This window comes from Sphaerodactylus townsendi, linkage group LG01, assembly GCF_021028975.2.
Source record: "Sphaerodactylus townsendi isolate TG3544 linkage group LG01, MPM_Stown_v2.3, whole genome shotgun sequence".
NCBI classification, from domain to species: Eukaryota; Metazoa; Chordata; class Lepidosauria; order Squamata; family Sphaerodactylidae; genus Sphaerodactylus; species Sphaerodactylus townsendi.
In genome coordinates, this window is record NC_059425.1 from 130,082,240 (window position 1) to 130,095,130 (window position 12,891).

At 43.0% G+C, this 12,891-nt stretch overlaps 1 protein-coding gene across 2 annotated transcripts in view; it reads right to left on the bottom strand.

Annotated features, from left to right (window-relative positions):
- Positions 1–12,891, bottom strand: part of UFL1 (UFM1 specific ligase 1) — a 39,350-nt gene that overhangs the window by 8,959 nt on the left and 17,500 nt on the right. For both annotated transcript variants that reach the window (XR_007244300.1, XM_048494143.1), the window contains exons 8-14: positions 11,360–11,506; positions 9,167–9,342; positions 8,227–8,406; positions 4,835–4,958; positions 2,349–2,471; positions 1,057–1,177; positions 786–952 (exon numbers count right to left, since the gene is read on the bottom strand). Coding sequence is in view for 1 of the 2 variants with exons in the window: in XM_048494143.1 (XP_048350100.1) it covers positions 786–952; positions 1,057–1,177; positions 2,349–2,471; positions 4,835–4,958; positions 8,227–8,406; positions 9,167–9,342; positions 11,360–11,506 (1,038 nt within the window). In the remaining variant the exon portion in view is untranslated. The remainder of the gene's footprint in view (positions 1–785; positions 953–1,056; positions 1,178–2,348; positions 2,472–4,834; positions 4,959–8,226; positions 8,407–9,166; positions 9,343–11,359; positions 11,507–12,891) is intronic.

The window sequence follows — 12,891 nt, forward strand, 5'->3', positions numbered from 1 at the left end:
ATATAAAAGCACATCTATGGAAATGAAAAGCTCAAAGAGTGGACAATACTGCCAGAGAAAGGGTTGGAAGAAGCCAAGACGTACGAAGTAAAATAACTGAATATAATAAACCAGCAAGGCTATTTCTGAAATAGAAGAATGCGACAGTTATAATAAAAGCAGGATTCTCAACCACTGCATCTTAGGTAACTAAGGGAGAACACACTGGAAATGGCGGGAGCCCTATGCTGATGTTTGTGTCCGCTGCACCACACAAAATGGCACAGACACTGGCGTTGGTTCGCTTAACTTGGCATTTGGCTATTGCGTGGATGCTCAGGGCCAAAGCCTGGAAGCTGGCCACTGTAGCAGTGAGTGTCTGTTGTAACTGCCTGTGATGGCATCATGGGGGAAGGGCACTCTGGAAGTGTTCCCAATGTTATTTCAGGATGGGATCGCCCAAGCAGCTTGGACTTACACCACTGAAAAGTGTGGCAAAAGTCATGCTGTGCAATGGGCTTTCCCAGGGGAGTAAAGGTTTTCCCTCCTTCCCCAGCACCCATACTACATTCCTGGAGACCACTATACCTCCCCACCCCCCTTTGGATTGGGCTCCCCAAATACTTCTTATTCCTGTTTACATGCAAAGAAAATCTGGTATACTTTCAATGATAAAACTGCATTTGCACTCTTCGTGTGCTATTTTGCCTGTGTATCTAGTCGTCACTTTTTATTTTGCCCAGATGCAGTCATTCAGAGTGCCAATCAATTGTAAATTTCTAAAATTATAAACCTATTTACTACACCTGTAAAATGCTTTGCTCCTTTTTCAAATAACCGGACATTACTGTACAAGTTGGAAACTTCCTCCTGCAAGTCCTTGATGGTCTTTTTCCTGCTTGCTCCAGATGAATTAGAAGCCGAGGACATAAACGCTGAACGCAGAACTTCCTGATAGCTTTTTGTTAAAGGCCTAAATAAAAGAGGAATAAAATAAGGTATGTTAAACAAGAAAAATCTGGCAGTTCTCCAAATCCTGTGGAGGCTGACTTAAGAGAGACAAGTGAATGCAAGTACCTTACTAGATGGTCAGCAATTTCCAATATCAGCTCTTCAGGGCTATCCCTTATGTGTTTTCTTAAAACATCCTCAATCTCTTCTTGTGACATAAAAGGGATCTCCATGTGTTTGCTCCGATCTGGAATGATAAATCTGAACATGCTGAAATACGGAATACAATACTGAAATATGCTAGCTTAATTTAGTTTAACCTTCCTGATTGAAATCAGTACAGGGATGCTATAGTTTTTAAAGCCAATGTGAAAGAAGTTCCTCTTATTTTCAGGGTTCTTGCAAGTTACAGAGATATACAGTTCACTGAATTCTGACATGGAACTTATTCCAAGTGACTGTTTTCTGTAAACTAATGGCAAAATGCCACAGCTCCCCTGGCCCCAGGGCCTCTGACTGATCTGGTAAACTGGTGAGAACAATTTGGAAGCCAACTCACTAAAAATTGTTCTCTGGGGAAACCAAATTATGGAATTATTTTCTATTGGTTCTGGTGGGTTTTCTGGCCTATGTGGCCGTGGCCTGGTGGATCTTGTTCCTAACGTTTCGCCTGCATCTGTGGCTGGCATCTTCAAAGATGTATCACAGAGAGAAATCTGCTACACACTGTGTCTAGTGAGAAGGGGATGTTTAGTGGGGTATATATTGTCCATGTCCCAGGGTGGGGAACCAATCAGTAACTTGCTGGAACTTGCTATGCCAAGGTGTGATTGAGTGCATTGTAATGTGGGTGGGGTTATCAGTCCATTTACATTTGTAGTCGCATTTGCATTCCCTGCAGCAGCAGCCGTATTGGTGAATGCAAATCCTGTGTCTAATGTAAATGGACTAACAACCCCATCCACAATAAAATGTGCTCAATCACACCTTTGCATAGCAAGTCCCACCATCGGACATGGACAATATATACCGCACTAAACATCCCCTTTTCACTAGACACAGTGTGTAACAGACTTCCCTCTGTGATACCAGCCACAGATGCAGGCGAAACGTTAGGAACAAGATCTACCAGATCACAGCCACACAGCCTGGAAAACCTACCACAACCAGTTGAATTCGGCCATGAAAGCCTTCGACAATACATTATATTCTGAATGTTCTTTCTACAGCTGCTTGAATATTTGGGATTGGATTCATAGTGCTTATGCAAGGAATGTATATATATGGATGTGTACATTACATACCCAACTCTGTAACATATAAACTATCTATACAGACACAGGTTACATATAAAAAGATAAAAGCAAAGGCTGAGCTAGTATTTCTTAAGAATCTGAGGTAAAAACAGGATTACAAACTTGAGCTACTTGCTTGAGATTCCTCATCACTATCAGCATCCTTTCGCCCCTTCTTCTTGGTTTTCTTAATTTTGATTTCTCTAGCATTTCCACCACCACCACTTCTCACACTTCCGCTGCCCTCTGGTGGAAAAATTATTTGATCAGAACAGACAATGTATCAAAGGATGTTTTCAAAAGCAAGGACAATATGAAATTGAAATCCCTGTAAACGCAAGTAAGAATAATGGTAAGACCTGAGATACTATGTAGAGAAATATAATAAATACTGCCACCATTTGATATGCAGCAACAGGACAAAGAGGATCGTAATTCAATATTTAACTCTAACTTTGAATCCAGCAGTAAAACAAACTTGAACCTGATGAATCCACAACTCCCACTCAAATTGAAAGCAGGCAAAATAAAAGGAAGCAATCTTCACAACAGGATTTATAACCCTATACTGCTTTTTCAAAATCCAAGGAAACACATTCAGCTGACCATGTATGACATTAATACACAGATGGGGAGTACAGAAATTTCAGTCACATTTAACCAGCCCTGCTGCACGTGTTTTAAATAGAATTCTGTCTCCCCTGCGCTCTTTGTTGAAAATGACCTGCTAATCCTCAACCACTGAATAACACTGAACAGTCTGAACTGATTTTGATGTAATGTTTAGTTCTACAGAGCAGTGCACGACCAAAACATCTTTACATCCTCATGTAACACTTTTCTTATTTATTCTTCTCGAGGTACTCCACGGTATCAAAATCAGCTGCAAGTTCTCGGATAAATATCACTTAGCATAAAAATTAGTACCCTTGGATGACTTACACCATGACTAATCTTAAATGTTTGAGGTAAACAGTCTCTTAATGGCAGCAACTCAGTTAAATGAAAATGTTTAATTAAAATACAGTAAGTATCCTTTCTTTACAATAATAAGCACAAATAAAAAACAAACACATGCAGCGCTCACGGTTCAATCAGCTGACATGCTACAGTGAATACACATATATCTTGTGCATATATTTGTTTGTAAGAAGAAGCCAATGTATGGTTCACTTTACGAATGAGCTGTATCTGGATAAATGTGGGACTTTAATCACATGCCTGGCTGAATGCAGAGAGAATGTAACATGAAAATTACACTTTTCATGCATTGTACAAGCATTCAATGCAATTTGTGTATGCGTGTAGTGGTTAAGAGCAGGTGCACTCTAATCTGGGGAACCGGGTTTGAGCTGTGGAGGCTTATCTGGTGAACTAGACTAGATTGTGCACTCCAACACACGCCAGCTGGGTGACCTTGGGCAAGTCACAGCTCTCTCAACCCCACCTACCTCACAGAGTATTTGTTGTGAGGGGGGAAGGGAAGGGAGATTTTAAACCCCTTTGAGCCTCCTTACAGGAGAGAAAGGGGGGATATAAATCCAACTCTTCTTCTTAAGAGTGGTGGACTCTAATCTGGAAAACCAAGTTTGTTTCCCCACTCCTACATATGAAGCCTGCTGGTTAACCTTGGGCTAGTTACACTTCTTTCAGAACTCTCTCAGCCCCACCTGCCTCACAAGGTCTCTGTTGTGGGGAGGGGAAAAGAAAATGATTGTAAGTTGCTCTGAGACTCATTAAAGGTACAGAAAACCGGAGTATAAAACCAACTCTTCTATTCTGATGTAGCATTACATAATGTAGCATTACACAGCTTTATGTGACATTTTGACTTTTGCATTGGTTGCCTGAATAGCTCCTAATTTATCATATAAGACAAACTGGTTCACTGGGGCAAACGCATCTTGTTCAATTATAAGAAAATAATTTAAAAAGTTATCTCAATTACTACAAGTCAAGAGCGTTTGTATATTAGCCTTTGCCTCTTCTGTAATTTCCCAGAAGACTTTGGTAGCCAGGTGTGATTTTGTCTGTTTTGGTAACTCCCTATCCCTACTCCAACCTAGTCTGTCTCAGAGCATTTCAACAAGGATAAGAAATACTGAAGTATACTTGTCACATTCCAAGTGATCTACAGATCAGCAGGACTGCAAATGGAGGTGCAAATTATGCAAAACAGCTATCTGAAGTGTGTAGGTGGTACACTAGGTCTGCTTCCACTGTTAACTGACTCCCATGAGTAGTCACGCATAATTCTCAAGAGAGATGAAAAATGGCAACAGATCTACATCGCCTTCACATGCCGGGATGAAAAGGAGCTCTAATATTTCCAACTGTCAAGCTCCACAGAGGAACTGTGGTTGCTGCACTGCCCACTCTACTGCCACTCTACTGCAGTCAATAGGCAGCAATAACTGGATTTTCCCTTCCTACCCCATCCTGTCTCACAATATCTTTTTCCCAAAAACTGCAAGTAAAGAGGGAATAGCCCTTGCTATGGCATTGTGGCGGCCCCCTCCTGATCTGCCTGAAATGAGGTGGGGGGCATTCAGCCAGTTTTTAAAAACTCCTGCAGTGCTATCCAGTAGTTAAGGATTGTACTTCCCTACCATTTGCTTTCTTCCTTCTGTCATCTTTTTTGTCTTTTTTACTTGAGGATGCATTTTCTATAAGGGAAGACTGCTTCAGGTCCTCTTCAGTGATTAAGTGAACCGGGTTATTATTTTTCATTTCCTGAAATGAACAACAAAAGTGTGTTCAATGAATTGTGCTATATGGAACTCACTGTAAGTTCTCAAGGTTTTCAACACCATCTCTCCACGCTCAGCAACAAGGAGAAATGGCATTCTGACAGAAATATGTATTACTACAGCGGAAAGGTGGAAATTTGATCAACAATTTGAGCAAGACACCACCAGCAGTGTAGACTAACTTCAAAAGATGAAAAGTATTGTCTATTCTCATTTGCAGTGGTTCTCTAGGGCAAAAGGCAGAGGCCCTTCTGGCTTGCCAGCCATAAATTGGAGATGCTAGAGCAGGGGTAGGGAACCTGCGGCTCTCCAGATGTTCAGGAACTACAATTCCCATCAGCCTCTGTCAGCATGGCCAATTGGCCATGCTGGTAGGGGCTGATGGGAATTGTAGTTCCTGAACATCTGGAGAGCCGCAGGTTCCCTACCCCTGTGCTAGAGTATGGCTACTGCTTTACTTTAGACTTCCCATCCAGATCAATTCTACTAGGAAACCTATGACTATTTTTTTTTTTAGACTTCATTTCATCCATGCTGTTATAATCTTGAGGTTTGGCTCCTATGATATATTGAATGTAGGCTGTTTAAAGCCTTTGACAGGTACAGAATATGGTAGTTTGCCTTCTCTGTGGAAGAAACTGCTGCTACACAGCCTTACTTTTACTTACCCACAGAAATCATAGCAGCATACAGTATTTCCTAATAGAATTATATCACCAATAATTGAGAACTGGAAAATATGTTTTACTTAGCTCATAGATCTTGTTACAGGAGGCTGTCTGAAAACATCTGGACTGCCCTACCTGTGGGACTACAGAACTGTTTAAGAACATTTTTGTCAGAATCTTGAATTGTTGCTAAAAATGTAATTACTATTTTCCCCCTTTCCTCTGCAGTAATAAATATTTCTGTCAAAATGCCACTTCTCTAATTCATTTAGACTGCACTTTTAGAACACTGAAAGTATCTACAATTTTTACTTATGTCTGTCATCACGAAACACTTGCAAAACCAGTAACTATTTATTATTATTATTATTATTACTATTACTATTTTATTTATTTATTTATTTGATTTATTAGACCGCCCTACCCCCGAAGGGCTCAGGGTGGTTTACAGGCAACCAGACACAATAGATTGCAACTAAAACAATCAAATAACCCCAAATTAAAACATAAATACAATAAAAACAGTAGCAGCATTAACCTTCCATAATTAATAAATAAATTAGGTGGATTACGTCTGGTAAAACCCCGGGAGGGGACTGGCAGATTTTCAGATAAGCCGATGACGCATAGGCAACAGGGAGGGGTGGACTCAGTGGCCAGCCTCCCCAAAAGCCTGGTGGAACAGCTCAGTTTTACAGGCCCTGCGAAACTCCCCAAGGTCCCGCAGGGCTCTGACAGCTGGACGAAGAGCGTTCCACCAGGCAAGGGCCAGGGCTGTAAAAGCCCTGGCCTGGGTGGAGGCTAGCCGCATCATAGAGGGACAGGGACCAGTAAATTCGCCTCTGCCGAACGGAGAGAGCGACTCGGGACATATGAGGTAAGGCAGTGTTGCAGGTATGAGGGCCCCAGGCCGTAAAGGGCCTTAAAGGTCAATACCGACACCTTGAAGATAATCCAGAACTCCACTGGGAGCCAGTGCAGACGGCACAACACGGGGGTGATATGATCTCTAACTGAACCACCTGTGAGAAGACGGGCCGCTGCATTCTGGACCAGCTTCAATTTCCGGATCAGCCGCAAGGAAAGGCCCGCGTAGAGCGAGTTACAATAGTCCAGCCTGGAGGTGACTGTTGCATGGATCACTGTGGCCAGGTCGACCTGGGAGAGATAGGGGGCCAGCCACCAGGCCTGGCGAAGATGTAAAAAAGCAACCCAAGTTACAAGTGCCACCTGGGCCTCCACTGAAAGAGATGAATCTAGGTGGACACCCAGGTTGCGAGCTGAAAGGGTCGGTGTCAAAGAGACCCCTTCCAACACCGGCAGCTGAAAATCCCCAATCTCCCCCTCGCGACCCAGCCAGAGGATCTCCATCTTTGTTGGATTAAGTTTTAACCTGCTCTGCTTCAACCAACCAGCGACCGCCTCCAAACAATGCTGTAGAGCCGCAGGGACAGCGGCTGCCACCCCCCCATCAACAGAATGAGCTGAGTGTCATCAGCATATTGATGACAGATCAGGCCAAAACTCCGCACCAGCTGAGCACCAGCTGAGCAAGGGGTCGCATGTAGATGTTAAATAACAGTGGGGACAGCAGCGCTTCCTGAGGCACACCACAAGAAAGTGGGCACCGCTGAGAGGCCTGATCCCCACACCACACTTGCTGATTCCGTTCCCGGAGGAACGAGGCAAGCCACTGAAGGGCAGTGCCCCGCACCCCAGCAACGGCCAGGCGGTGGGTCAAAAGGTCATGGTCAACCACATCAAACACTGCGGTAAGGTCCAATAATACCGGCAGCGCCAATCCGCCTCGGTCAAGCTGCATGAAGAGTGTATCTGTGATGGCGACGAGGACGGTCTCCGTCCCATGCTCAGCACGGAAGCCGGACTGGAAGGGATCGAGCACCGATGTGTCCTCCAGGAAGCCCTGAAGCTGCTCCAACACCACTCTCTCAATTACCTTCCCCAGAAACGAAAGGTTCGAAACGGGGCGGTAATTGGCCAGATCACTAGGATCTAAGGATGGTCTTTTCAAGAGTGGGCGGATCACTGCCTCCTTCAACCCACCCAGAAACACTCCTTGCTCAAGGGAGCAGTTGATCATATGCAACAGATGGGGTTGCAACTCCTCACGGCAAGTTTTAATCAGCCAAGAGTGCACGGATCCAGAGGACAGGAAGTAGGTCTAACAGCAGCCAGGACCCTGTCAACATTGGCCTCAGCGAATAATAATGATGATGATGATGATGATGATAATAATAATAATTCATATATATGTTCTTTATGGTCCACTTTTCTCACTGAGACTCAAGGTAGATAACATAATGTAAGTCAATAAGCAATATAAAGATTAAGATTGTGGAAATCTGAAACCAGGAAGAAATCTGACACAAAGTTGAAAAAAGCATAAGTATTAACACAGCATGTTAGGATAATACATACAGGAACAAATAAGTGCATTACAGAGTAGTATTGTCTACAGTCTTTTCCCCTTCATTAAAACATTATTTTAATTCTGGTGGGCTGCACTGGAATTGAGAGTCATCAGTTGTACAGCCTTTCTAAACAGAGGACTCAGTAACTAACCTTCTCAGCTTTCTGGTGCATCAGGTCATTAAACAGAGCTGCACAGTTGCTGATAAACTTCTCGCTAACCACAATAGTGTCGCCAAATACCAAAGTTGAAGGCTGCTTAGTGAAAGATCGCATCACTTGCTGGAGCAGCATGCTAGCATCTTCTACGGATAATGAACTTGGAAGAAGAGGCTAATATTAAACACCAAAAGGGGGGGAAAATCAAGTGTAAATGTATCACTCATCCATTCGCTCACATACAAAATCACTTGCATAGTTGTATGTACTAGCTATAGTTCATCTTGTCATATAGTTCATCTTGGCACCCAATTCCGCTTTCTGAAAGCCAACAGACTACACATCAAAGATCTGCAGTTAGGATCTTCTGCAATTTCTGTACAGACAAAAAAAGCCATAGATAGCTTTGAAGATCACAGAAAGATGGTGAGGGGAAAAGGTATTTTGACGCTTCCTTTCCATCCACCTTTCTATAATATAAATAGCAGTTAGGGGTGTGGGAATTTGGATTCAGATACTAAAGCATGAGCTTGTTTTTTCCAGACTGCTTCAATCATAGAAGATAAATTATTTCAAATTACTCTTACTGATCAACAGGTTTGCACAGAAACAAATTAATAAGAAGTTTGAAACAAATCATGCCTTGTTTTCAATCTAACCTTGGTGGTATTGGGCCACTCTGAATTACAATCCTGTACTGCTCCGCCGAGAATTATAGATAAACACGTAATCCCACCTCCAAGAAATTGTTCTACAGGTATAATTGGTTAGAGTTTTGAGCAGAACATTACTAAACTTCCATAGTAGATTTGGCGCCCATTCACCCAGACATAAATGAATTAACTTGTTTGCATGACTGCCTAACTTGGCATAAACTGACTTTGTAGAAAAATAAATAAAATACATGGTGGGAAGAATGGAAGAAAGATCATACCACAATGTCCACCCAAGTTCCAGAAGTGATGGCTTCATCCACTGAGGCTTCCACTTGATCCACAATTTCCTGACCAACACAGGATGCTTTCAAAAACAGAAGTGGCAAGGACTTGTGTCTTTTCTTTATGTAGTTCACAGGGTCCGGGATGCCAAGTCTAGACAATGCATCAAATTCTACAAAATGACAGAAAGTCCTTGATCTTAATGAAGAAAAAGAACAGTTTGGACTTATACCCCACTTGTCTCAACTGTAAGGAGTCTCAAAGTGACTTACAAACTCCTTCCCTTCCCCTCCCCACAACAGAGACCTTGTGAAGTAGGTGGGGCTGAGAGAGTTCTGAAGAACTGTGCAATCCCCAGGTCACCCAGAAGCTCCACATTGGGAGCAGGGAAACAAATCCATCTAGACAACAGTCCACTGATCATGTGGAGAAGTGGGGAATCAAACCCAGTTCTCCAGATTAGAGTCCACTATACCACACTAATTTTGAGGAAGGGAGATAAACTTGTCTCTCTGCATGACTGATAATCTTGCCCCAGATTTTGTTTCCTGCTCATAATAAAGTGTGATGGAACTAAAAAATGTACTTTTATATATTAAAAGACTGAACGCCATTGCAAGAGAACTTCTAGTATTTCCCCAGCTCCACTCACATACAAATATATTCACTTTAGAAGAGAGAATTTGACATTCTCCACCCCTACTTTACCCAATGCTCTTAAGGGAGGAATAAAATAGTGAGAAGGTAGATGATTCTTATGCCCATCCCCACCCTCTGCTACTCCCACCTGCCATTAAAGACCTTTGCTATTTCCGCACAACCAGAGCAGCGGGGCTGCATCGGCAAGATTCAGCCCTGCTGGCTGCGCAGCTGGTGGAGCAGGCTTCACACAGCCGTGCAGCCCCCCCAAACACCTGATTACTTCCTCCTGGCTTCCGCCACTCTGTGGAGGCCAGGGGACACGCTCCCATGGCCAGAGTGACGTGTCCCCTGGCCTCCACAGAGCGATGGAAGCCAGGAGGAAGTAAGGAGGTGTTTGGGGGTGGTGCAGGAAAAAACGCTACCTTCCACCCACTGCCGTTAGCATGGCAGCGAGTGAAAAACACTGCTTTTGAAAAACTTTGCTCCCTGTTTTTACCATCCCTAGGGCGCTGTTATTGGGCTGTACGGAAATAGCTTTTGTCATGGGCAGATAAAGTGCAGTTAATGCTGTCTTTCCAAACTTGCTTCTGCCCACTTTGAACATTACTATCAAGATCTGAGAAAAAAGAAAAGGGACACTTCCTCCCTTTAAGCTAGAAAGCGGGTTTAGGGTGGGGGCAGGGCAAGGGGGGGTAACAACATTCTGCACTACCTTCTCTCCTGCTGAATCCGCCTGCTGGGAATTCCAGATGGGAGAGAAGTGTGAGAACCATACATTTGCCCTTTGAACAATCCTGGGGCTGTCTTTAGAGGCTGATGGAGGGACGCTGCTCCCTTTCCTCTACTGCAACTATTGTGATAGCAAAGTTACACACAGTGTTAGGAATGGAATGGCTCTCCTTTAACTTTACCTAACAAGTTTCTTTCACAGTAATGAATTACCTTTGTTTATTACACCACGGTTGGAATGCAATCTAAAATGGTCACCTCCTTTCTTTACTCCAACCATTAAGAATACACAGACAATGCCATAGTAGGAAGGAATGTGTGGAGCAAGCATTTTAGAAGAAGAACTCTTCAGACCTAACACTGGGACTGTGGTTTAACGGAACTGATCATCTGAATGCAGGCCACTATGATCATACAAAACCATGATTTTAATTATATTTACCAGAAATTGACTTGCAGATGATTAGTTAGATCATAAGTTGCCTCTACAAATGCTGGTTTCATTGCATCTGCTCTGGCTAGTTGGCTCTATAGTTGGGGAATGAGCAAGGATGGAAATGCTCGTGTTTATTCAGACACAAAAACATAGTTAAGACGAACTGTGTACTTAATAATTCACCTTCAAGCCTGACTCCAGTTTGAGGAACCCTAACTATCCACAGAGACCAGCACTTAGATGGCCACGCTTGCCACAGTAAGTTTGGTTAAGCCATAGTCCCGGTGTTCTCTCTTAACTGAGCCACAGCATTATCCTGAAACACACTCCATTGGACAAATAACTTTCAGACCGAAATTTATGTTCACAAAGAAGACATTACCCAAGTAGCCATTTTGCTTGAAAAAAGAATCCACCCAGTTGCTCTGAGTTCTGGCGTAGATGTCAGGGATGAACACAGCTTTGTCTTGCCTTCCACCCACAACTGTGCCTTTCAGACGTCCAGAATTAACAAGTTCCTCCAGGACGGCTGAGGAAAGAAATGAAGCAGTCACATCATTAAACATACTGGCAAACAAATCAGGGTGCCTGCCTGTTAAAGAATCACAAGGATGGGGAGATGAGGCTCCGTGGACCAACTTCTTCACAGCACAAGCCCCTCCCTGTGAATATTCACAAACCCAATGTTTTTTCCCATGACAATGTAGCTGGAATTTCCTTGTTAACTATTTTCATAACTTTTCACATATCACAAACCAGGTACTGTTGTCAACTGTTAAATATATATATATATTATTTGATGTAATTTTTTTCTTGTATGTCACTTCAAGAGTCAGGTGGGTTAAAAGAGTGGATATAGATGCATAAAATAATTGATACATGATCACTGACATTGCCCAGATGATATTTTGGTACAGTTTTCCAAAAAGTCATTCTGAGTTAGAAAGATAATGTTTAATATCTCTGGGCTGAGCCATGAAGTCATAGCAGGGTGACAGACATCCAGAGACCAACTCTAACATGGCTGCTTTCAAAGCAGGACCTGCTGTGTTGGGACTGCGGCTGCACATTGTTTCGTCTGTCAAGACTGACAATGACAACCAACTGAATGGCACTGTTTCAGGCTCAGCTCAAAGCAGAAAATGGCACACTATTCTGCTGCATATCCTGTTCAATACACTATATTGAAGATGACATGCAGGAAAGTCTGAAGTTTGAAACTGATGGCAGAAGAAGCAGGCAAACAGAAATGACACTGAGAAATATCCTGTGACTTGATAAAGTCCGGAAGCTCTGAGCAGCCATAGGGGCAGGGCGTATCAAGCGAATGTTGTCCAACTTACTGGCTGGTAGTTGGTCAGGATGGAGAGTTATAATCGAGCGGGGAAGCGCCAGACAATTCCAAACATTAGCATGGTGGCCTGACCCAATTAATTCTGTATTCCCCAATTTTCTCCCCAGTGGGGACCCAAAGTAACATATAACCTCATTCTCCCCTTCTCAATAGTATTCTAACGGTGACCCTGTGAGGCAGTGAATAACTGGCCCTAGATCACCTAGAAAGCTTGATTCTAGCTACATCTTCCCAGAAGACATGCAAAGATATGCAGGGAAGGAGCAGAAGAAGCTAGTTGGAACACTCTGCAGAAAGCAAGAGTTGCAATGATTCAGGAGGAATACATGAAATGAAAAGTAAACAGCCAGTGATATAAAGCACATGCTTTACATACTAGCACATAATGGTAAGAACATCACAGAGAGTCTAGGTCCACTATAACCAAGCAAAGTCTATAAATAAGAAGCCAAACTGTTAATGCCACTAGGTTATGTGAATTCTGTACCGCTATGTGTGTGAGGCTGCCTGTTGCTGTGAACAAGTAATATAACAGATGACTAAGCTAGCATTGCACATCT